Raw genomic sequence first — 25,958 nt, 5'->3', positions numbered from 1 at the left:
TTTTCTTGAATCCCATGGGTTCTTATTTTTGCTATTTCAGTCTCCCATGCAGGGCCTTATCAAAAGCCTTGTTGAAATCCAAATAAACGACATCAAATGTATTGTCCTCATCTATGCACCTGAATGCCTCTTCAAAAAATTCAATCAAGTTGGTCAGACAGGGCCTCCCCTTAATAGTCCTGATGAAGGGTTAAGCCTGAAATGTCGACTCTCTTGCTCCTCAGATGCTGCCTGACCTGCTGTGTTTTTTTACAATGCCACACTTTATCGACACCCTTAACAAAACCATCCTGATTGCTCTTATTAATTCTCACCTCTTCAGATGCAAAATAATTCAGTTCTTAATAATTGGTACAGTAGATTCCCCATCAGAGGCCTGTAGATTCCTAGTTAATCCTGTATACCTTTCTTGAACAGCAGTACCACATTGGATGTCCTCCAGTCTTCTGGAATAATTCCTGTGACCAGAGAGGAATTAAAAACCATTGCCAATATATCTGTGATTCCCTCACACCTTTTTCCCTTACCCCTACCACTCATTCATTTTTCTCCCCATTCCCTCCCACTCTCTCCCTCTCACACACTCCCTTCTTCTCCCACTCTCCCTAGAACACTCCTTTTCCTCCCATCCTCTCTCTCCCACATTCCCTTCCATCTCCCTTCTCCCACACTCTCCCATCCTTCCATTTCTCCCACACTCCCTCCCTTTCCTACCCCCTTCTCCCACACTCCCTGCACACTTTGCTTCCCTCCCTCCCCCACTCCCTTGCCAGCTGTCTTCCATATTTCCTTCCTTCTCCGACACTGTCTCCCCTTCCCACACTGCTCCCCCCACATATTCACACTCCTCTCCCATGCATGCTGCTCCCCCCACCACTCTCCCTCCTTCACTCCCTGCGATCCACCACCCCTCTTCCCCCCCTATCTTTCCACCCTTCGTAGAAGTAGTAAGTAGCATGGTGAGATTACATTAACTGCTCATTATGTATCATCTTGCCAGGAACAAAGATAGTGCTTTTTAAAGGGTTTTAATGTGTTACCAAATTCAGTATAAGAATAAGTGAACAGCAGTTCACGAATCCATATTAGTCAGTGGTAGAGAAGGATTAGGAGAATGTAGTTCCACATACTTAAAATGTTGCTGAGAGCCCTGACGAACTGGGGTCTCACTAAAGGCTCAGGAACCATTTGGCAGCTCTCTGCAGTCAGGAGAAATCACTGAAGTGTTTTGGTACAGAGAGAGTTCAGACTCTGAAGAAACTCTGTGGACTGTTACTGCATGAGATTTAGGGTTCCAGGAAGTTTATGAGCAATATTTTCATGGTACAGTCCTGGAGCAGGAGTTCATAGAAATACAGGGCAAGTATCTCCATCTCAATGGGGCTATCAGCAAAACAGGTGGAACTAAGTAGGTGCTGAAATACAGCCTCGGGAATCCAGTGCAACACAGTGTCAGGGAAGTGATTGAACCACTGGGAGGTGATTAGTTGATGGGTCAGTCTGAGTTAGAATGGCCTTAAAAAGAGCAGAGGCTAGATTGTCAAATGTAAAGATTTGAAAGCCCTTGTGATGAAGCCAATATTTTAAACAAAATTTGTTGGGTTGTTAAGAGATCCATCGGATCAATGTTATCTGCTTCTGCTATTTGTATGCACTATTCAACCACAGTTTATCTGTTAATCCATATTTACTCATGATAATTCTGTACATTTACAACTTATACTCTAATGTATTGTAAATTGTTTTACTTCTCTATCTTTCTATATTAACATTGATTTTATTTGCTTAAAAACTGTGGAACCCTGTAACTTTATTCTCTACGCAATTCCCTAGAATTTCAAAAGTTGTCTACTTCAAGGAAAAAGATTACAATCATGTCATATGTAAATTTGACAATCTCGTTCAGAATCATATGAGAACTCCAAGTCATCAGTGATTTGCTGTGATTAAATTATCGTTGTAGTACACTTTTCCTGATTTTTTTCTTAAGTTGCTTTTTGCTTTTCCACCAAATGTCCTGGCTGTGAGAGTAACCATTTTCATTGCTCTTCTGCTATACCTTCACAAATGTTTGGTTTGTTGGGATTGTTTGCAAGCAACCAATCTGCAAGCCAGGTCTGTAGAAGAGAATACAGTTTATCAAACTACATTAAACCATTATTATTATTATTCATGGATATTAATTTGATGCATGCATGTGCTAGCCAGTGAAGCCATTTTCAACCAACTTTAGCATCTAGTTTTCTTATTTTGCAGTGGATCAGATCAAATCTCTCTCTATTATTCCCAACAAATGAACTCAATTTAATCTCAGATTCTGCTACTAAATCTTATGTACAAGCCACCCTAATGGCCAACATGTCCATTCCAGTCATCAAGCATCTCTCTTCTCTAGTCCCATTTTCCGGCACTTGATTCGTGGTTTTGTAGCTTAGGGAATTTCAAATGATTATCTAAATGCTTCTTAAATGTTATGATGGTTCCCACCTCCACCACCTTTTCAGACAGTAAATTCCAGATACCCACCACCTCTTCCTTAAATGCACTCTAAATTTCCTGCCTCTTTCTTTCAATGTCTGCCCCCATGGTTTTTGATCCCTCCACTAAGGGGAAAAGTTTCTTCCTGTCTACCCTATCTACACCCCTCACAATTCTGTACACCTCAGTCAGCCTCAGCCTTCTCTGTTCTGAGAAAAACAAGCTGAATCACAACAGCCAAGGCAATACTATAGTGAATTTCTCTTTCACTCCCTCATGTAATCACATCTTTCCTATAGTGTGTTGAGCAGAACTCCACACTATAAGACCATAAGACATAGGAGTGGAAGTAAGGCCATTCGGCCCATCGAGTCCACTCCGCCATTCAATCATGGCTGATGCGCATTTCAGCTCCACTTGCCAGCGTTCTCCCCGTAGCCCTTAATTCCTCTAGACAACAAGAACCTATCAATCTCTGCACTCCACACTGCACTCCAGTTGTGGCCTAATTAACACTATATACATCTACATCATAACCTTGCTTCTCTTGTACTCCCTTGCAATATTAGTCCTCTCACTTCATGCCTTTCATGACTAAACTGTTCAATCCATCTGGTCAGCCTGTTGTCCAAGGCTTTTCTCCTTGCTATGGACATTATTATTTTCATGTCTTCTGTAAACTTACTTATCACATTTCTGATATTCACATTTAGATTATTAATGTATACAACAAACACCAATGTAGAATCCTGTAGAATGCCACCAAACACAGGTTTCTAGTTACAAAAACACCTTTCACCCATCAACCCTGCCTCCTGCCACAGAAGTCAATTTTGGATCCAATTTGTCAAATTGCACTGGATCCAATGGACTCTTCTTGACTAGTCTTCCATGCACAAGACCTTGTTCAAAAGTTTACTGAAGTCCATGGAGACTATATTCATTGCACAACATCCTTGTCCATACATTTAGGCACCTCCTCAATATATTCATTCAAATCTGTCAGACATGATTTCCTGCTGAATAATCCTTGTCTCTCCAAGTGGAGATGGATTCTGTCCCATAGAAATTTTTTTCTGGTACTTTTCCGATGAGTGATGTTCACCTCATTGGCCTATAGTACACTGATTTATCCTTACCAACCTTCTCAAATATTGGTACCAGATTAGCCGAACTTCTCCTCTGGGTTCAGAGAGGACTTGCAAATTAATGTCAATGGCATTACCACTACAAAATCCCACACTATCAACATCCTGGGAATTATTATTGACCAGAAACTGAAATGAACTAGCCATATCAAAACAGTGGCTACAAGAGTAGGTCAGAGGCTAGAAATACTGCAGCAAAACATTCTTACAACAATTTACAACAGATCAAAATAATGCAGACCTTACAATAGTTTAAAAATTCCAGCATTAAGAGTTGGATTTGAGCAAGGCATAAATTGCTTAATATTATTCTTTACGTCCAGTTTAAGTATAATGAAAAAATATTGTAGGTAAATAGGTATGAGTCTATAAGCATTTAACACATTTACAAGATTCAATAACTCAAAAGTACTTACAATAGGGTCTGTGGGTTTTTGTTTGCAGAGTTCGGTCAGTCCAGACAACAAAGTAGGATTTACAAATCTGCTCAGGTATGTTATTGCATCCTGTGCACTCGCTCTTTGGTCAATAGTAGCTGTAAATGATCAATGAATCTGCTCAATTTTTTAAATGTTGAGCAATATTTTCTTTAAAAACTTCTGTTAAGAGTGTTTTCTATTTTTCTGCTGTTGCTAGAAAGGCTACCAAGAAACTCTACTTCATTTCTTTAATTAATTGTCTTTATAGACATGATGCTTGCTAAGAGGAGAAACAGCAGCTAATATGTAGTACTCCAAATGTTCATTCAAAGAGTGTGCATATTTTGCACATGGTTTTCTTCCTCAGAGTTTCTTCCTTAATTTCTTATGAAATCATAGAGTTCCACACATTCCCTTCATTACCTGACCCAAGCCACAATTACTTTCAGGCCTCATCAACAAGTTGTTCAGCTGTAGAGACCACCACAACTTTAGTAGAGAACCTGCTTTCATTTGGCAATGTGCACACACATTTCTACCAGAAGTCACTGGCTACTCACAAGTATTTACCAAACCTAAACAAAACATCTTCCTCAAGCCAACTCTGCAAGAATCAGGGTTTTAACTGGGAATTAACTCATATACTTAACACAGCTGCAAACCTCAACACCTCACAGCTCTCACAAACTGCCAACTATTCAACCATGGCAGCCATGACAGCCAAACTGATTGATACACCTCCCTCACTCAATAATGCAAGGTGGTACACAATCAGAGGTACACCATGCAATGCCCACAAGGGGGAGTTTTAACTGCAACTAATAGCATTTTTAATCATTACTGAGGTGTAGAGACATTGGGTGTCGTCAAGGTTCACTTAGCAAAACTATGATAAGGTTGTACAGGACTTTGGTGAGGCCTCTTCTGGAGTGCTGTGTCCAACTCTTGTTGCCTTCTTATAGGAAGGATATTATTAAGGTGGACAGGGTTCAGAATAGATTTTCCAGGATGTTGCTGGGAATGGAGGCTTTGAATTATATGAATAGGCTGGGACGTTTTTCACTGAAACATAGGAAGTTGAGGAGTGACCTTATAGAGGTTTATAAAATCATGAGGGGTATAGGTAAGATGAATGACAGGTACCTTCTCCCGAGGGTGGGGGATTTCACGACTGAGGGCATATTTTTAAGATGAGTGGAGAAAGATTTTAAAAAGATGTGAGAAGCAAATTTTTTACACAGAGGGTGGTTTGCATGTGGAATGAACTTCCAGGGGAAGTGGTGGAGGCTGGTACAGTTACAATGTTTAAAAAATAAGTATGTGAATAAGCAATGTTTGGGGGGGGGGATATTGGCCAAGCACATGCAGGTGGGACTAGTTCAGTTTGGAATTATGATCGGCGTGGACTATGTTGTCAGAAGGATCTGCTTCTGTGCTACATGAGTCTGTTCAATCAGTAGAGTCATAATCTGCTAAGTGTTCACCACCACCTCTGCCCTCTCTTGCAGCTTGACAATGGTCTCTATTCATTCCCAAAGCGATGTTGCATTCCAAGGGGAATGTCTACCAGTGCACCCCTATCGGAGAGCAATTGATTTATGCAGAAATCTTGAAGAAAGTAAAAGCTCCTTTAGCATCTGCCATACCACTCACTGATAGACATCTTCAACATTAGACAATAATGGAAAGCTTGAATTACTTATAGGATCAAGGTAACAGTTAGAAATAATTGACCAGCAACTTAACAAAATAGCTTGTGACTGTTCTTAAACAGTACTGGTGAGAAAGTTATGCTACCACTTTTCCAATATTGTAGCCTGTGCAATTTGTCCCAAAGTGTACCTAAGACAGATACAGTGGTTTGGAATTTCAAAGGTATACTGTCCAAAGAACATGAACAAACAATTTGTCATCTGTAAGATTTGAACCTCTACCTTGAAGATGTGCCAATGCAGTTTATTTACATCACTTCCTGTGGTGGATCTAAGTTGGTTTCTTTCTCATCTTTTTAAATGATGGAAATATGGAGCAAAAAATTAAAATTAAAAAGAATGCATTTTAAAACTGTAGATTGAAATGAAAAAGAACAGTTTTAAACCAGAAATTTACAAAGGTGTTTGAACTTTTTGAAAGCCTGGGATTTGACACCAATTGCGAACTCTGTTTGTGTAGCTGTGGGTTCCAGCAATGTGGAAACAAACTGGAGTGGAAGGGTTGTTATTATAAGTGAAGCTGAATGGTTTGTGGACAGGTGGCCAGCAATGACAAAGGTCCTCTGCCTCCCAAAAACCATGTGACTGGTTGTCGGGTTGCTGAACAGACTTGGGCTGCGAACAAAAGTGAAAAATTAGTCAGACCAGAAGGGAAACAAACAGGTTTGCAGCCACCAAAAACTTCCTCAGGTCTCTGCCATAAGTTAGTTTAAACCTGAGAAAACCAATTTAGCTTTCTTTCAGCGAATGCCGCACGTTGAGATTTTGAAATGAATTTTTAGATCAGAGACCTTTCATAAATGAACTAGCCACACTGTACCTCTTGCAAACCTTGGAAACATTCAGAAAAAGGGAACTCAAGGAAAAACCTTCTGATTAGCAAGAAACAACAATGAAATCTGGTGAACAAAGACTACAGAACTGATGTTCTAGTTTTCCCTCCCTATGTGCTTTTTAAACCCCTGTTTATAAGAGACTACAAAATAAAGGAGGAGAAATTAGGCCATTTAGCCCATCGATCATGGCTGATAGGTTTCTCAATCCCATTCTGCTGCCTTCTCCCTATAACCCTTGATCTCCTCACTAATCAAGAACTATCTTAATTATATTCAGTAACTTTGCCTCATTGCTGCAAAGGACATGAAAGGTGGTCCCTTCACTCTGAGGCTGTGTCCTCAGGTTCTAGTCTCTCCTAATAATGGAAACATCTTCTCACGCGCACTCTAACCAAGCCAACAATATTCTAAGTTTCAATGAGATCTCCCCTCATCATTCTAAACTCATTGAGTACAGACTCAGAGTCCTCAACCACTCCTCATATGACAAACCCTGCATCATCTGGATCATTCTTATAAATCTCCTCTGGATTCCCTCTAATGCCAGCACAGCCTTCCTTAGGTATGGGGCCTAAAACTGCTCATAACATTTCAAATACAATCTGACCAGCGCCTTACGTTGCCTCAACAATACATCTCTGCTCTTGTCCTTTAGCCCTCTTGAAATGAATGCTAATTAAGACAATCCTGAACTAAGACTCCCAAGTCCCTTTGTGATTCAGATTTCCAAATCTGTTCCCTGTTTAAAGAATAGTCCATGCCTCTAGTCTTCCTTACAAATTGCACAACCCCCTCACACGTTCCCACATTGTATTCCATCTGCCACTTTTTGCCCCACTCTCCCAGCCTGTCCAGGTCCTTCTACAGTTTCCCTGCTTCCTTAACACTACCTGTCCCTCCATCTATCTTTGTATTAATCTGCAAACCTAGCAACAATGCCCTCAGTTCCTTGGCACAGATCATTAATATGTAACGTGCATACCTGTGGTCCCAACATAGACCCCTGCAGAACTCCACCAGTCACCAGCTGCTATCCTGAAAAAGACCCCTTTATCCCCACTCTCTGGCTTCTGACAGTTACCCAATCCTCTGTCCATGTCAGTATCTTGCCCCTAACACCATGGGCTTTTATTTTATTCTGCAGCCTCTTGTGTGACACCTTGTCAAAGGCCTTTTGGAAATCCAAATAGATCATATCCACTGGCTCTCCTTTCTCTAACTTCCTCATTACCTCAACAAAGATTTCTAACAGGTTTGTCAGGCATGACCTTCCCCTGACAAAGCCATGCTGACTCAGCCCTATTTTAACATGCACTACCAAGTCCTCTTCAATCTTATGCTTAATAATGGGCTCTGGAAACTTCCCAATGACTGAGGTTAGGCTAACTAGCTTTTAGTTTCCTGTTTTCTGCCTCCCTTCATTCCTAAACAGGGCGATTCCATTAGCCATTTTCCAGTACCCTGGGACACTCCCTGACTCTAGTGATTTCTGAAAGATCACCACCAATGCCTCTACAATCTCCACAGCTATCTCCTCTGCCCCCTGATTCTTGAAGTTCTGGTATACTGCTGATGCCTTCCACCATGAAGACTGATGCAAAGTATCTATTCGATTCTTCCACCATTTTGTTGTCTCCCATCACTACTTCTCCAGTCTCATTTTCCAGCGGTCCAGTGTCCACTCTTGCCTTGCTCTTGTCTTTTAGATAGCTAAAATAAAAAATCTCTTGCAATCTCCTTTTATATTACTAGCTAGTTCATCCTCACATTTCATTTTCTTCCATCCCCCCACCCCATTACTTTTTTAGTTATCCTCTGTTGGTTTTAAAAGCTTCCGTATCTTCTGGCAGCCATATTCATCTGTTTGTTTGCATAAGGGGAGTTGATATGCAGTATTCCCTCCAATTTTTTTACTGGCCTCATGGGTCTCTGAGGTCAGAGGGCATTGCAGCAATTAGTGTGCTAATGCTGCTCAGTATGTGCAGACCATTGGAGTAGTTGCACACAAAGCTTAGAAGGAAAATTGTTTGCAATTTTGTTCAATCATTTACCTGTGACCATAATGACCTGAAATAAAAAGTGATTTTTTATTAAGTATGAAAACCTGAATCTGAAAATCAGATGTTTGGGGATGTAGCATCTTTCTTTTAAAAGAAACTTTAACTTTTATTATAACTCCAGGAATACTGGGGCTTGCCTTCCACTGAACTAGTCAAAAAGTGTGGCGCTGGAAAAGCACAGCCAGTCAGGCAGCATCTGAAGAGCAGGAAAGTCGATGTTTCAGGCACAAGCTCTTTATCAGGATCCTGCTCCTTGCATGCTGCCTGACCAGCTGTGCTTTTCCAGCGCTACCCTTTTTGACTCTGATCTTCAGCATCTGAAGTCCTCATTTTCTTCCAGTGAACCACCTCAGTGAGTTGTGACAATGTTTGGAGACACCTGGCTGGGACTGGATTGGATTTGAAACAGAGGCAGTGAGAATTCAGGTATGGTATTGGCAAATGACAAAGGTGAAAGAAAATACCTGGTTCTGTACAGTGTTTAAGATGTGGAAATAAGGACTCTTGTAGGGCAATGGTGGTCACCCTACTTCTGAGCCTAGAGGCCTGGGGTTCACATCACACCTCCTGCAAAGATGGGTAATATAACACCTCTGAACAGGCCGATTAGAAAATATAATAAAACATGGAACTGGAAATGGCAAAGGATTTCCTTTAGGTGGCACAGTCATCCCTTATAACCTTAAATGAACTTTCAAAACCGAGTAAGTAAATGGAGTTGGCATTGTCTGACAACTCGAAAGGCAGAAATTACTAGAGCACTGGCACAGCACTTGAGCTTACAGGAAGTAAAGAGGAGGCAGAGTATTTTGGATAATGAAACACTTCAGATATAATTGAAATGGCTAGAAGCATTAGGAGAGAATGAAGGAACTAAAAACTGAAATGAGCTTACAATTAGAAGCGAAAGAGAAAATGAAAGCAAGCCAATGTGAACATCAAATCAAAATGATGCTGTTGAAGCAGGAAATGTTAAGTACTGATATAGGCCCTGATGGGGAAATCTGAGTCTGAATTTGAGGTTCAGCCGAAAGTTTGCACAGGCCCTCCCAAAGTTTGAGGGAAAGGATGTGGAGACATTCTTCATGTCAATTGAGAAAATGGATAGATAAATGAACCTGGCAAACAAAAAAGTACTGACACTGCCTATGCAGAGTAAATTAGCAGGTTAAGCACAGAAAAGCCATGTTTTATTGTCAGAGGAGGCTTCTCAGAAGCATGACAGTGAAAAAGCGTGTAATGTCTGTATATGAATTACTGTCTCAGGCATATAGGGAAAGCTTACAGAGTTTAAGAAATTAGCCTGGGCAAACCTAGTTTGAATTTAAGAATGTTCAACAAAATAATTTTGACACATGGATACGAGCATTAGAAGCTGAAGCCACATATAAAGCTCTTTAGAGAGATTATTCTCTTAAAGGAATTTAAAACTCACTACCTCCTGTTATTAAGAATGCATGTGGAGAACCAAGAGGTTGCAACTACTAAATAGGCAGCAATAATGGCTGACAATGATAATTAAATTCAAAATGTTAACTTTTTTTCCCATTACCCACAAATTTGAAAAGGGAGAAAAATGTGAGTATGAAAGGAAGGCAAGTTGACAATATAGGAGAAGGCTACCTGGGAATGCCCCAAGATCTCCTCTTCAGATGAGAAAGGAAGTACTAAGTGCAGAGGTGAAAATTGGAAGCCAAAGTATCTTTTTCCATTGCAACAAAATAGAACACATTCATTCAGAAAGCTGGAATGTATGAGGGAAGTCTGAGACTTCCTGCAGTCCTCAATGCTTTTGAAAAGTAAACTCAGAAAGAAAAGGCCACTTACCAGATTATAACTTTAACAAAAACTGAGATACCAGAGGTAGATACAATTGAGAGTGTAGAAATAGTACATAAGATAGCAGAGAGATATGAAGCATTTTAATCAAAAGGGAAGATAACCCCTTTTTCTTCAAAGGAAGTATCCAAGCCTATAAACTATTCTGAGGGATACAGAAGTCACTCAAACTTCCTTTTTGGAGAAAGATTTAGTTTTCCTTCTAGAATATTCAATGAAAGCCAAAGTGTTGGTAACTCTTTGGCAGATGGAGAGTATATTTCAGTTCAATTGTACGAAATCCAAATGAAGTGTGACTTACTGTCTGGACCACAGGTTAAGAAATTAACTATGGATGGAATTGATTTACTTCTAGGGAATGATTTGGCAGGAGTGAAAGTCATAAATTCACTACAATCATGGAAAGTCTAGTTGAGACAGAACAGTATTGGGAACAGGTTCTGGGTATTTTCCAACATGTGACCTGAGCAATGACTAAACCAAATCCATCATCAGAGATCATAACACTGGAAGCAGATCTTAGGGGAGCCAAAACTCTATTTAAGAAGAAAGACAATTCACAGGAAATGTTCAGCATATCTTTGTTAATTGAAGTTAAGGAAACTTTCCCAGAGTTAAGTTAGTTAACACAGATAGCTCAGACTGAAGCAGAGACTGAAGGAGCTCTAGAATGCTCTTATATTAAAAATGGAGTTTTGATGAGGAAGAGGAGCCATTCTCACAGACCTGCAAATGAAGAATAAACAGTTGTTCATGAAATAATGAACTTGCCCAGATGTCATAAGGAAATATTGTGAATAGAACATGAATTTCCTATGGCAGGGCAAATAAAGAAATGGAAACCACAGGAATAAACATATATTTTATATGGATTTCATAAAGATGTAGTCCAGTTCTGTAGAACAAGATATACAAGTGATAGGAAAACCTCAGGTTATAATCAGATCAGCACCTGTTGACACCTATATCAATCTTTGAAGAGCCATTCAGATGAGTGTTACTGGATGGTATAGGGCCATTGCCAAAAACGGAAGCAGGACACCAGTCTATCTTTACAATCATTGATACAACAACATGGTTTCTGGAAGCTACCTTTTAAAGTTGATTACAGCTAAGATAGCATTGGAAATGTTAACTCAGTTTTTTACTCATCATGGGCTATCAATTGAGATGCAGTCTGATCAAGGTTCTAAAGTTTTCCAGAAAATAGTTAACAATTTGGTTATAAAACAATTGAGGTTAACATTGCATCATTCACAAATACAGGGAGCTTTGGAAACGTATAATGAAAACCATGATTAAAGCATACTGTCATAAAAACCGACAGAATTGGAACAATGGATTACGTTTCTTACTATTTCCTACCAGACATTCCCCAAATTAATCTATTGAATTTAGTCCATTTAAATTGGTTTATAGACATGAGATTAGAGATCCATTAACATTTCTTAAGGAAAAGTTATTGAATTAAAAAAATGAAATCTCAATGTTGTCTATGTTTCTAGAAAGATACATAGGAGCAGGAGTATTTGAAAATTTCATGGCGGCTAGAATGTTTCAAGCAGGAGATGTAGTATTGTTATTGTTGCCTTTGCAAGAGAAACCTCCAGAGGTGAAATTCAATGGTCCACAGAAAAGTAGTTAGGTAGGCTGGAAAAGTGACTCTTCTGATATGTACTTCTGATCATAGGAAGAAGAATCAGTTACATCACAAACAAGCTAAAAAGGTATCATTGTGGAGAAGAAAATAAAAAGGATCAAAGATGTACCAGGGAGTAAGGATAGTGGAAGATGATAGAAGTAATGAAAATGTAAGATTGAAGGAGAGGTAGGCAATTCCCAAAGCAAACTTCCTCCAATCCAATTAACACAAGATATTGTTATGTTAGTCTCTCATAAGAGAAAAGATGACAGGAGAATCTTGTAAGGTTATTGAGCTGGTATGAAATAATTTATAGAAATACAGCTAGATGTACTGCAAGAACTAGACATCATGTTGATTACATGAGCATCCTTATCGGCTCAGAAAAAAAACAAGTTCAAGTGGAAATAGATTCAGTGCATGCTGGAAAAGCATTGAATTGAACCTAGTCTAAAGAGCCACAGTTCATCTAAAGTACTGGTTTCTTAACTGGATGGATCTATGAAAGTTGTTGGCTGCTGCATTCTTGTAGGTTTTCTTCTAGTCTGTCTTGTTCACAGCCAAAGCTGTGTAGCCACCAGACAACCAATCACATGGTTGTTGGCAGGCAGAGGAACTTTGTTTTTGATATCTGGCTACCAGTTCACACCAATCAGCTTCATCTGTTTTTAAAAAAACCCTCAGCTGGACTTGGTACTGATTATAGAAAGGTGAATGCAATCACAAAGACAGATTCAAACCCAATTCCATGGTGGGAGAACTGCATGACAGACTTGACAAAGGATCTGCTAAAGAGGATGGCACGTACCATGACCATAGAGGGCTTGTTATATTAAATAGGTTATACCAATGTTTAGTGATGCCATTTACGTTAAAAAATGTCCCAACTATATTTCAGAGGCTTATGAATCAAGTTGTAGCTGGAGTTCATAACTGCACAGTGTATTTGAATAATGTTGTAGTATAGCATGACACATGGTAACAGCACTGAGACAAGTCGAAACCAGTTTAAGCAATTACAGTTGACAGTGTAATAAATTGTTTAATACAGTTGTAATAAATTTAACCAAAAGTGCATTTGGAAATGCAAGAGTATGTGTCTAGGATATTTTGTTGGACAAGTGTCACCAACAACAGTGAAACTAAAGGCTCCAATCGAAGTTCCTATTTCTAAAATTAAATGAGAAATCGTAAGGTTTTTAGGAATGTGCAGATTTTACCAGAAACTTGCGCACATTTTCAGTACGATAGCTGTGCTTTTAACAAACTCATTAAAGAAACAAACAAAAATGGCATAATCCGCAGAATATCAAGCAGCCTTTGAGAAGCTGAAAACTATCTCAACAATAAACAAATGACTGTTGGCCGCCCCTGACTTTTCCAGACTTTCCATAATGACAATTGATTTAGTAATAGGTGCTGTTGTCTAACAGGATGATGATTCAGGAATAGAGAAATCATTGGGTTACATCTCCAAAAAACTACATCAGTTTCACAATGCCATGGAAACAAACTTTGATGATTGCTGTTAGATTAGATTGCCTACAGTATAGAAGCAAGCCATTTGGCCAAACAAGTCCACACAGACCCTCCGAAGAGTAACCCACCCAGACCCATTTCCCTCTGAATAATGGACAATTTAGCAGGGCCAATTCACCTGACCTGTACATTTTTGAACTGTGGGAGGAAACCAGAGCCTTCAAGGAAACACAGGGAGAATAGGCAAACTCCACATAGACAGACAGTCACCTGAAGCTGGAATCAAACTCAGGTCCCTGGTACTATGAGGCAGTAGTGCTAACTACTGAGCACCATGCTGCCCCACAATACCTTTTCCATATTTTGAAGTCTATATATGACATGATAACAATAAAATGCTAAGTTATGTTGATCATAATCTATTAGCCTTCATTGGAAACTTTAAAAATCAGAAAGCGAGATTATTTAAAATCTTTTGTTACAACCCGTCTAAAATTATTCATATTACAGGAAAGAGAGAGAATGAAACTGCAAATGCATTGACCCAAATGTAAAATGTTAGAATAAGTAACATATTTAACACATATTAATATTGCTTAAGTTTGCCTAAGGACAGAGGAATGGATGCAAATCTTGTGTTTTGATTCTTGTATATCCTGTTTTTTTGTAATGGTGTATCATATTCCTAAGGGCAGAGGCAAGTACAGACAGTGTCCTTTTATTTTTGTGCTTTTCAAAAACAAAATCTGTGGATAGAAATGAGAAAGAACTGTTCTGAAAACCAAGTATTTACAAGGATGGCTGCATATATTAAACTACTGACTTTGCTACTTTGTGTGAACTTTTTAAGTTGTGGCTTTCAGCAAAGTAGGTCGTACTGAAGCTGAGGAGTTGTTACAGGTGAAGCTGATTGGTAGCTAGATATCAATGACAAAGCTCCTCTGTCTGCTAGATGGCTATATAACTTAGGCTGTGAACAAGACAGAGAAATTAGTCAGACCAGAAGAGAAGAACCTGCAAATCCACAGCAACCAAAAAAAACCAGTTAGAGTCATAGAAATGTACAGCATGGAAACAGACCCTTCGGTCCAACCCGTCCATGCCGACCAGATATCCCAACCCAATCTAGTTCCGCCTGTCAGCACCCGGCCCATATTCCTCCAAACCCTTCCTATTCATATAGCCATCCAAATGCCATTTAAATGTTGCAATTGTACCAGCCTCCACCACTTCCACTGGCAGCTCATTCCATACACGCACAACCCTCTGTGTGAAAAGGTTGCCCCGTAGGTCCCTTTTATATCTTTCCCCTCTCACCTTAAACCTATGCTCTCTAGTTCTGGACTCCCCCATTCCACGGAAAGGACTTTGTCTATTTATCCTATCCATGCCTCTCATTATTTTGTAAACTTTTATGAGGTCACCCCTCAGCCTCCGATGCTCCAGGGAAAACAGCCCCAGCCTGTTTAGCCTCTCCCTATAGCTCACATCCTCAGCAAAATCCTTGTAAATCTTTTCTGAACCCTTTCAAGTTTCACTACATCTTTCCAACGGGAAGGAGACCAGAATTGCCGCAATATTCCAACAGTGGCCTAACCAATGTCCTGTATAGGTGCAACATGACCTCCCAACTCCTGTACTCAATACTCTGGCCAATAAAAGAAAGCATACCAAACGCCTTCTTCACTATCCTATCTACCTGACTCCACTTTTAAGGGGCTATGAACCTACAGTCCAAGGTCTTTTGGTTCAGCAACACTCCCTAGAAGCTTACCATTAAGTGTATAAGTCCTGCTAAGATTTGCTTTCCCAAAATGCAGCACCTCGCATTTATCGGAATTAAATTCCATCTGCCACTCCTCAGCCCATTGGCCCATCTGATCAAGATCCCATTGTAATCCGAGATAACCTTCTTTGCTGTCCACGACACCTCTGAATTTTGGTGTCATCTGCAAACTTACTAACTATACCTCTTATGCTCACATCCAAATCATTTACATAAATGACGAAAAGTAATGGACCCAGCACCGATCCATGTGGCAGTCCACTAGTCACAGGCCTCCAGTCTGAAAAACAACCCTCCATCACCAACCTCTGTCTTCTACCTTTGAGCCAGTTCTGTATCCAAATGGCTAGTTCTCCCTGTATTCCCTGAGATTTAACCTTGCTAACCAGTCTCCCATGGGGAACCTTGTTGAATGGCTTACTGAAGTTCATATAGATCAAGTCCACCATTCTGCCCTTATCATTCCTCTTTGTTATTTTTTCAAAAAACTCAATTAAGATTGTGAGACATGATTTCCCATGCACAAAGCCATGTTGACTATCCCTAATCAGTCCTTTCCAAATACATGTACATCTTGTCCCTCAGAATTCCCTCCAACAACTTGCCCACACTGGTGTCAACCTCACTGGTCTATAATTCCCTGTCTTGTCCTTACCACATTTCTTAAACAATGGCACCACGTTAGCCAACCTCCAGTCTTCCAGCACCTCACCTGTGACTATCGATGATACATATATCTCAACAAAAGGCCCAGCAATCACTTCCCTAGCTTCCCATAGAGTTCTCGGGTACACCAGATCAGGTCCTGTGGATTTATCCACCTTTATGCGTTTCAAGACATCCAGCACTTTCTCCTCTGTAATATGGACATTTTCCAAGATGTCACCATCTATTTCCCTACATTTAATATCTTCCATGTCCTTTTCCACAGTAAATACTGATGCAAAATACTCGATTAGTATCTCCCCCATTTTCTGCAGCTCCACACAAAGGCCGCCTTGCTGATCTTTGAGGGGCCCTATTCTCTCCCTAGTTACCCTTTTGTCCTTAATATATTTGTAAAAACCCTTTGGATTCTCCTTAATAGTATTTGCCAAAGCTATCTCATGTCCCCTCTTTGCCCTCCTCATTTCCCTCTTAAGTATACTCCTACTGCCTTTATACTCTTCTAAGGATTCACTTGATCTTTCCTGTCTATACCTGACATATGCTTCCTTCTTTTTCTGAACCAAACCCTCAATTTCTTTGGTCATCCAGCATTCCCTATTCCTACCAGCCTTTCCTTTCACCCTAACAGGAACATACTTTCTCTGGATTCTTGTTATCTCATTTCTGAAGGCTTCCCATTTTCCATCCGTCCATCACCTCCGAACATCTGCCCCCAATCAGCTTTTGAAAGTTCTTGCCTAATACCGTCAAAATTTGCCTTTCTTCAATTTAGAACTTCAACTTTTAGATCTGGTCTGTCCTTTTCCATCACTATTTTAAATTTAATAGAATTATGGTCACTGGCTCCAAAATGCTCCCCCACCGACACCTCAGTCACCTGCTCTGCCTTATTTCCCAAGAGTAGGTCATGTTTTGCAGCTTCTGTAGTAGGTACACCCATATACTGAATCAGAAAATTGTCTTGTACACACTTAACAAATTCCTTTCCATCTAAACCCTTAACATTATGGCAGTCCCAGTCTATGTTTGGAAAGTTACCACCCTATTATTTTTACAGATAACTGAGATCTCCTTACAAATTTGTTTCTCAATTTCCCTCTGACAATTAGGGGGTCTGTAATACAATCCCAATAAGGTGATCATCCCTTTCTTATTTCTTAGTTCCTCCCATATAACATTCCTGGATGTATTTCTGGGTATGTCATCCCTAAATACAGCTGTAATGCTATCCCTTATCAAAAACGCCACTCCCCCTCCTCTCCTGCCTCCTTTTCTATCCTTCCTGTAGCATTTGTATCCTGGGACATTAAGCTGCCAGTCCTGTTCATCCCTGACCCATGTTTCTGTAATTGCTATGATATCCCAGTCCCATGTTCCTAACCATGCCGAGTTCCTGTTAGGCTTCTTGCATTGAAATAGATGCAGTTTAATTTATTAGTCCTACCTTGTCCCTGCCTGCCCTGACTGTTTGACTCGCTTCTGTTCTCAACTGTATCAGTCTCAGATTGATCTCTTTCCTCAGTATCCTCCTGGGTCCCACCCCCTGAATAGCTCTAGCAAATGTCCATGCCAGTACATTAGTCCCCTTCCAATTTAGGTGCAATCCGTCCTTCTTGTACAGGTCACTTCTACCCCAAAAGAGATTCCAATGATCCAAAAATGTGAATCCTTCTCCTACACCAGCTCCTCAGCCATGCATTTATCTGCTCTATCCTCCTATTCCTGCCCTCACTAGCTCGTAGCACCGGGAGTAATCCAGATATTACTACTCTCAAGGGCCTCCTTTTTAAATTCCTGCCCTAACTGTCTGTAATCTCCCTTCAGAATCTCAACCTTTTCCCTTCCAATGTCATTGGTTCCAATGTGGACAATAACATCTTGCTGCCCCTCTCCCCCATGAGAACATTCTGCACCCTCTCTGAGATATCCTTGATCCTGGCACAGGGATGCAACACACCGTTCTGATTTTTCATTACTGGCCACAGACACAGACGTACAGAAACTGTCGGTATCTCTGACTAGAGAGTCCCCTAACACAATTGATCTTTTGGAACCCAACGTACCCCTCATTGCACTAGAGCCAGTCTCAATACCAGAAACTTGGCTGTTCATGCTACATTCCCCTATGAATCGATTACACCCTACATTTTCCAAAACAGTATACTTTTTGAAATGGGGATAGCCACAGAAGACTCCTGCATGAACTGCCTACCTCTCTTACCTTTCCTGGAATTAACCCATCTATGTGACTGTATCTGCGACCTTTCCCCTTTCCTATAACTGCCATCCATCACATACTGTTGCTGTTGCAAATTCCTCATTGCCTCTAACTGTTTCTCCAAGCAATCCATTCAATCTGATAAGATTCACAACTAACAGCATTTATTGCAGATATAATCCACAGTAACCCGTAAACTCTCCTTAAACTCCTACATCTGACAAGAAGTGCATATCACTCTACTAAAGGCCATTTTTGCTCCTTCACAATCTACAGACCCAGAAAATAACACCGTCTTATTCCTCTACAAAACACTGCTCCAGGTTAAATCAATACTTATGGCTTATATTTTCAGTTTAATCAAGAGACGTATCTCAAAAAAACATATAATCAAGAAAGAACCCACTCTACTCACTTCTGCAGACTTTCTGTAGGCCATACTTAAAACTATTCACTTATCTGTTTCAGTGCTGTGACTTCACCCAAACAGTTCCTCCAAGATCAGTTGTGAATTTCACTGTTTGTTAATTTTCCCAGACGCACTCCAATGTCCAGCGATATATGAATTCAAACAGCAAAGGCAGTAACTGTGCAAGTTCACTGTTTTGTCAGTTTCTTTCTCTCTGTCTCTCTCCTGCACTGACCTCACCATGTGCTTCCCTTGTCTGTACCTCTCCCAATTTCCTTCAGCAAATGCTGCAACTTATGACTTTGAATTGGATAAGTTATCCATCTTTCAAAAGTGAAACAGCCATCCTGCACCTTTTGCAGACCAATGGAAGGTCTGGGAAAAGGAAGGTCAAGGAAAAACTTTCAGATCAGTAAGAACAAACTCAATACATCTTGTGAACGAAGACAATGGAACTATTTTTCCGGTTCTCCCTCTACCTGATGTATTTTTTTCCCCAATTTTTGTCTGTAGGTAAGGGGGAGCTTCTAAGGAATTTAAAGTTTTAATTTATATAGGTTAATACATCTATATGAAATGTTTAGCTAGAATCTAATTAACAAAGAAACCTGATCGATGCTTTCTCTCAACCTGGATCTGAAAATCAGATAGTTTGGGAATGTTGCTTTCTTTGAAAAACTTTAACTTTGTGATGACTTTGGGAACGTTGTGTCTTGATATCTAATGTGCTACTTCAATGACATGTTACAAATTGAAGTTATTTGATAGCGACCTGAACAATCAACCCACTGCATTTCTTTTTCTGCTTGTCTCCCAGTATAATGCTAAAATTTGTGAGCTGAAATGTCCTCTTGAAGGCTACATGCAAATTTAAATAGCCCATTCATTCACACCCATTTTATACACAATTTACACTAACATGAATGATAGACCCCAGAAACCAGAGCATATTTCTTTTCTCTTAACGACAAGGAGTTTAACTTATTTCAGGGAAACTCTACATATTTCCATTAAGCGTTCAATTTCTTATCACTTTTAATCCAAGTATGTAATGCAGCTCTCCCATTGCCCTTCATCCAAATGAATCCCATTTGAGTTATTTTGCTTGTCATTTTGGCACCAAGAGATAAGAACATATAAAATGTGACAATTTTTGCTATTACATCAAAAAAATCAAGATTACCCACCAGATTAAAGACTTACTGTTAGGAAAAATTAACTGGATTTCCCTCTTTGCTGCTGAGGAGTTCTCGCTCCCATGTACAGCATTCCTGAGGTGATCAGTGCCGTATATTGCTCTAATACTGAAACAGGCAGACATTGATAAAACAGGTCAAATGGGTCATATATTTTATTGTTATTTTTAATGTATAAAACTGCAGCACTGATGACAATATTTTAGAACAGAAACTGTATTGAGCATTTTAAATGCTAAAGAATTTATCAAAGTGCTCAAATGTAACTAAAAATGCCCTCAACTCTTAATGACATTAGCTTTTGATTTATAACTTAGTGAATTTATCATTGAAGAGACCCAAAACATCATCTCCAAGTGAGAAAATCACAACATTTAGCCCACTCTATGATTTCAGATTTCAGAAATTGTTGTGGAGAATAAAGAATCTTAGCCTATCTTCCACACAGTAGGACATTAACAGGAATATACCAATTACGTAACAGAATTATATCAATTACATAATTTACTTTTCCCTGACTGGCCGATTAGATTACCCAACACCCCACACAACCACCCTATACATGTACTCAATCATTGTGGAACAATGGGTATCCACTATAGTTGGCAACAGATTTACCTCATACGAGCTAAATTCCAAGATCACTTACCTGCCTGGATGAGTTTCTTTAGCTTTTACACTATTTGCAGGTCCAATCAACTCCCTCCAGTATGCTACAGCTTGATTTCTGGCAATAACCATGGCAATTATTGGTCCTGAACTCATGAATGCTGTTAAACTGGGAAAGAATATTTTTCCATAATGTGTAGCATAAATATCACTGCACAGCTCTGGACTCAAATATACTTTCCTTTTCTGTAACGAGAAAAAAAGTTGTCAATATCATACATATTTTAAAAATGTGAGAATTGGTGACTAAATAAGTGAGAGCAGTTTTTAATTCAATAATATAACTACTGGTAGGAATTAAGTTTGAGATGTGGTTACAACAAAACATGCTTTTCCTGATCTCAATTCCATGTCAAACATGAACTTATCTGTCTTAAATAAAACTTAATAATTTTTCACATCTCAAACCAAAACATGCTACTTAGAACAAATAAAAATTAATCCATCACTTCCCAAATTTTAATAGTGAGTTTTATCCTATTTCCCTAGACAGTAAACTTTGGACAATCTAATGCCTTTCAATCAATGCCAGAATGAAGTTTCATTAACTGCTCCTAATGATAGGTATTTTCTTCTGAGTATTTCCAGTTGAGGTTTCAATAGTTATCTTCCCCTATTCCAAGCGCCATACATCTCCAGTTTCCTGCTGTATATTTTGCCCAACACTACAACTATGTAGAGCTCTATATTATAAACCTTTCCCAAAGAAGTTGTTTCCTATCTTTATCAAAGAAGGAATACAATGACCTTTTCTGGTTACCAAAAACCCTACACTACTTTTATTTTTTGTATTTATAAATTTTTAAGTCTTACGTTAATCTATTAACAAATGTAGGGCTTATACAATTATGATAGGGCCTTGGGTCATGTTGTGGAACAGAGGAACCTAGGGATGCCGGTACATAACTCAACAAAAACAGAAGTTGCTTGAAAAGCTCAGCAGGTCTAGCAGCAACTGTGAAGAAAAATCAGAGTTAACATTTCCAATCCAGTGGCTCTACCTCAGAATGGTTCTGAGGAAGGGTCACCGGTCCTAAAACATTAACTGATTTTTCTTCGCAGACCAGCTTTACCAGTAACTTCTGTTTTTGCTTCTGATTTACAGCATCCGCAGTTCTTTTGGTTTTTACATAATTCTTTGAAGTTTGCATCTCATGTAGAGAGTGATGGTTAAAAAGGTATTTGGCATGGTTGCCTTCATTGCTCAGTCCTTTGAGTAAAGAAGTTGGGAAGACACGTTGAGATTGTACAGGACAATGGTGATGTCTCTTCGTAAATACTGTGTACAGTTCTGGTTGCCCAGTTACAGGAAGGATATTGTTAAGCTGGAGAGAGTTCAGAAGAGATTTACCAGGATGTTGCAGGGTATGAACGGTTTGAGTTATAAAGGAAGGTTAGATAGGCTGGGAGTTTTTTCACTGGAGCTTAGGAGGTTGAGAGTCGACCTGATAGAAGTTTATAAAATCATGAGAGGTATAGATAGAGTTAATGTTAGTTGTCTTTTCCCTAGGATGGAGAATTTCAAGATGAGAGAGCACATTTTTAAGGCGAGAGAGAAAATATTTAAAAAAGGCATAACGAGCATATTTTTACACAGAGAGTGGTTTGTGTGTAGAATGAACTTCCTGAGAAAGTGGTGGATGTGGGTACAATTACAACGTTTAAAAAGCATTTGGATGAATACATGAATAGGAAGGGTTTGAAGGGATATGGGCTGGTTGGACCAAAGTGTCTATTTCCATGCTATATGACTGTATGACTCTATTCTCCAAAACTTCCTGTGCCCCGTATTGCTATTTTGTATTTTCTCTGAACCTTATCTATTCAATTTGATTCTCAATGGTAAAATGAAAATGGTACAGGTATTTGTCGTAAGCCAGCCTTTTCTTGCTCATTTAAAACTATATAACTTTAGACATTCAGGAAGCCTGGATGCTTTCCCTACACATTGTCACAACTCACAGGAGTAGTGCACTAGTAATCAAGCCCTTCTATTCCTGGAGTTGTCATAGAACTTAAAGATGTTGTGGTTCTGTTCGCCGAGCTGGGAATTTGTGTTGCAGACGTTTCGACCCCTGTCTAGGTGACATCCTCAGTGCTTGGGAACCTCCTGTGAAGCACTTCTGTGATGTTTCCTCTGGCATTTTGGTGGACGCTGGTACAACTGCAACATTTAAAAGGTATCTGGATGGGTATATGAATAGGAAGGGTTTATAGGGATATGGGCCAGGAGCTGGCAGGTGGGACTAGATTGGGTTGGGATATCTGGTCAACATGGACGAGTTGGAGTGAAGGGTCTGTTTCCATGCTGTACATCTCTATAACTATGACCAAATAGTCTACTTCCGCTCCAACCTTTTGATGTAAACCATTAATTCAGATGACCAACTTGCGCCTGCAGCTCACCAAACTTATTTTACCACACTGCATGCATTTACGTATATGCAGTCTAACATTACTCTGCCTCAGATTTAGGTAGTGCCTGATTCCTATTTCTGAGCTCTTTCCTTTAAAACAGCCACGGTCCGAATAAGAATCAATTTGGGGTTACTGCGCTGCACTTCAATCTCGGCTGAAAATCAATTTATTACCGTCACCACTAACTACTCTGCTTTGTGGTGTTAGCCAGAAGGTTTCAGAAAAAAAAGTAGCAAAATTTGCCCTTTACAGTAGATCTCTCTTTAGTTTTGATATTTAACGGCATTTACAAGTTAAACGGTGAAACAAAATTGCGAATAATAAACTGAATGCGGCATTTTTTAAAACAACTAAAAAAAAGATGAAAGACATCTTTTCCCCCAAGCCGTCCTTAATAAGTTGTATTGAGAGTAAAACATTCATACCCGGAATTCAACGTGTTGTGTGGCTGTAAAAGTTGCATTGACTGGCAATGCCCAGGACACACCACACAATGTACCTGAAGAATGGTGAAGCCGGATCGGAGAATTATATCTTCGATTTCATTGGCATTTTCGATGGCGTCGGGTTTGATCAGAGCGAGAGTGCTCTCCACATGGATTGCTGTAGCAGCCTGCACTCCGTCCATTGTTCAATGCCCGTTGCACAAGATCGGGACAAACCTCACAACGGGCGAGCAACACTGCAGTGGCGGCGAGAAAAATGAGGATCCGAGAAAGACTGGTTATTTGCGTCGGTATTTAAAACACGGCGCAATTCTCCCTCATTGCCCTTGTCTACAGCTGGTTGCTAAGGAACACTTCGTGTTTCTGTCCTTCTCCCAGGAGACTTTGCAGAAGCAACCGATCCCCTATCAGTTTCCACTGAGGGCAAGTTATTTTAGAGTTAATATCTCACTTGCATAAATTGCCCTGCTGTATAATTTCCAACAAGCTGCATTCATTTTCCTGCAGGGAAACTCAAGCTATTGGCACTTGCCGACTCCTGGAAATGAAAATCCACCCACATTCAACTCCATATCTACACTTAGCTGTAAATGAGAGTCTGTCCAGTTATCAGACCCTCCGACGCCTCAAATGTATGCAAATATAGTCGCGTTGTAGGAAATGTGGGCCGAAGCACAGCCAGTCCGGCAGCATGCAAGGAGCATAAGGGTTTATGCCTAAAACGTCGATTCTCCTGCACCTCGGATGCTGCTGGACTCGCCGTGCTTTTCCAGCATCATACTCTTCGACTCTGATCTCCAGCATCTACAGTCCTCACTTTCTCCATTTGTAGGAAATGTGTTGGGTTTGTTTGTTCTACATATTTAAACATTGTGTACAGAACTAAGAACAGGAGTAGACCATGTGGCCTGCTCACCATTCAATAAGATCATGGCTCATCTTCCTGTGGCCTCAGCTCCACATCCAAAAAGACTGTTACCGGAGATGGAAATGGTGAGGTCAAGAAAGGGGAAGGAGGTGTCCGAGGTGGACCAAGTGAATTTGAGGGTGGGGTGGAAGTTGTGGGTGATTGCAGGGTACTGGGTGGGAGGAGATGTTTCCCAATTCCTCCATCTAACTCCATCCCATTCTCCCACTTCCTCTGCTGAATCTGCTCAGATGAGTAGTCATTCCACTCGCGAGCATCCCAGATGTTCAACTATTTTGAACAATGTGCTTTTTCCCCTTCTGTCATCCAGACATCCCTCCACTGCTCCACCTCCATTTCCTGTTCAACTGCTCTGAACCACCCCAACACAATAAAGAGTTCCCCTTGTATTCACTTACCACGCCATCAGTCTCCACATCCAACACATCGTGCTCAAACGCTTGCACCAACTCCAAATAGACCCCACCACCAAGAACATCTTCCCCTCTCTGCCTTCCGCAAGAACCGTTTCCTCCAATGGGCCTCTGTTCATACCACCCCCACCACCAAACTCTCACGTACCTTCCTCTGCAACCAGAAAAGATGCAAAATCCGCTGTACACCATTCCCCCTCATCCCCATCCAGGGCCCCAACCAGCCCTTCCAGGTGAGACAGAGGTTCCCCTGCCTCTCTTCCAACCTAGTTTGATGCATCAGGTGCTCCCAGTGGTCTTCTCTACATCAAGGAGACTGCACATACACTTAGGGAATGGTTCATTGAGCAACGCAGCTGGGTCCACAGGACCTCCCAGCTCAATTCCCCGCACGACTCCCTTTCTGACATGACCATCCTTGGCCTCCTCCACTGCCAAGACAAACCCCAGCTCCTATTGGAAGAACAACACCTCATCTTCTGCCTGGACACCATACAGCCCAGGGTACTCAATACTGAGTTTTCAAATAATCTCCCTCCCCTTGACTCCCCTCACCCCTCTCTTCCAGCAACTGGATTCATTCCTCCCACTAACCAATCAGGTTGTGCCCTCTACCTGTCATCACCTATCCCCACTTCATCACCCTGCTCCCATCTCTCTCTTTCTCTGTAGCTTCCCAGTGAGGAGGGATTCAAGATAGGGAATAAGCTAGCCATAGCTAATAAGGGAAGTTAAGGATAGCAGCAGATTGAAAAAAAAAATAACATGAATCCTTGTCATTACGCAAGGCAAAGGATTAGAAAAGTTTTATTAACAAAGGACAACCAAAAAATAAAAAGAGAATATAAAAACTGAAGGTAAAACGTTTGGAAGGAAGTTTGATCGCTGAGCTGAAAGGTTCATTTCCAGACGTTTTGTTACCTTACTAGGTAACATCTTCAGTGGACTGCATGCAAAGCAATGCTGAAAACTCCTGCTGTCTGCTGCAACCCAAACAAATAAATAGAAAGCAGGTATTTTCAGCAGTGCTTCACATGGGGTCCACTGAAGATGTTACCTAGTAAGGTAACAAAACGTCTGGAAACGAACCTTTGTAGCTCAGGTTGAGGTTTTGGATGTAGGTTTGCTCGCTAAGCTGAAATTTTCTCAAAACTTACTATAAAGGTAAAACTTGTCAGTTTTGACATTACTTG

The 25,958-nt window shown here is 40.3% G+C and overlaps 1 protein-coding gene and 1 long non-coding RNA gene across 3 annotated transcripts in view; one reads left to right on the top strand and one right to left on the bottom strand.

Annotated features, from left to right (window-relative positions):
* Window positions 1-25,958, top strand: part of LOC140492077 (uncharacterized) — a 41,707-nt gene that overhangs the window by 1,537 nt on the left and 14,212 nt on the right. The window contains exon 2 of the long non-coding RNA XR_011963489.1: window positions 8,994-9,079. This is a non-coding gene — a long non-coding RNA (uncharacterized lncRNA). The remainder of the gene's footprint in view (window positions 1-8,993; window positions 9,080-25,958) is intronic.
* Window positions 990-23,970, bottom strand: nme5 (NME/NM23 family member 5). 2 transcript variants are annotated; one of them, XM_072590756.1, is made up of 5 exons: window positions 23,478-23,954; window positions 20,541-20,746; window positions 19,899-19,999; window positions 4,043-4,161; window positions 990-2,117 (listed from the first exon to the last, which is right to left on the bottom strand). In XM_072590756.1, the coding sequence occupies exons 1-5, from the start codon at window positions 23,604-23,606 to the stop codon at window positions 2,040-2,042; spliced, it is 633 nt and encodes a 210-aa protein (XP_072446857.1). In that variant the 5' UTR covers window positions 23,607-23,954; the 3' UTR covers window positions 990-2,039. The 2 variants fall into 2 exon arrangements, with proteins under 2 accessions (XP_072446857.1, XP_072446858.1); XM_072590757.1 differs by lacking the exons at window positions 990-2,117; window positions 4,043-4,161 and adding an exon at window positions 14,104-14,359 and having other exon boundaries at window positions 23,478-23,970.

Source organism: Chiloscyllium punctatum, chromosome 20, assembly GCF_047496795.1.
Source record: "Chiloscyllium punctatum isolate Juve2018m chromosome 20, sChiPun1.3, whole genome shotgun sequence".
Classification (NCBI taxonomy): domain Eukaryota; kingdom Metazoa; phylum Chordata; class Chondrichthyes; order Orectolobiformes; family Hemiscylliidae; genus Chiloscyllium; species Chiloscyllium punctatum.
The sequence above is the reverse complement of the archived record's forward strand: the minus strand, read 5'-3'. Positions and strand labels throughout refer to the sequence as shown.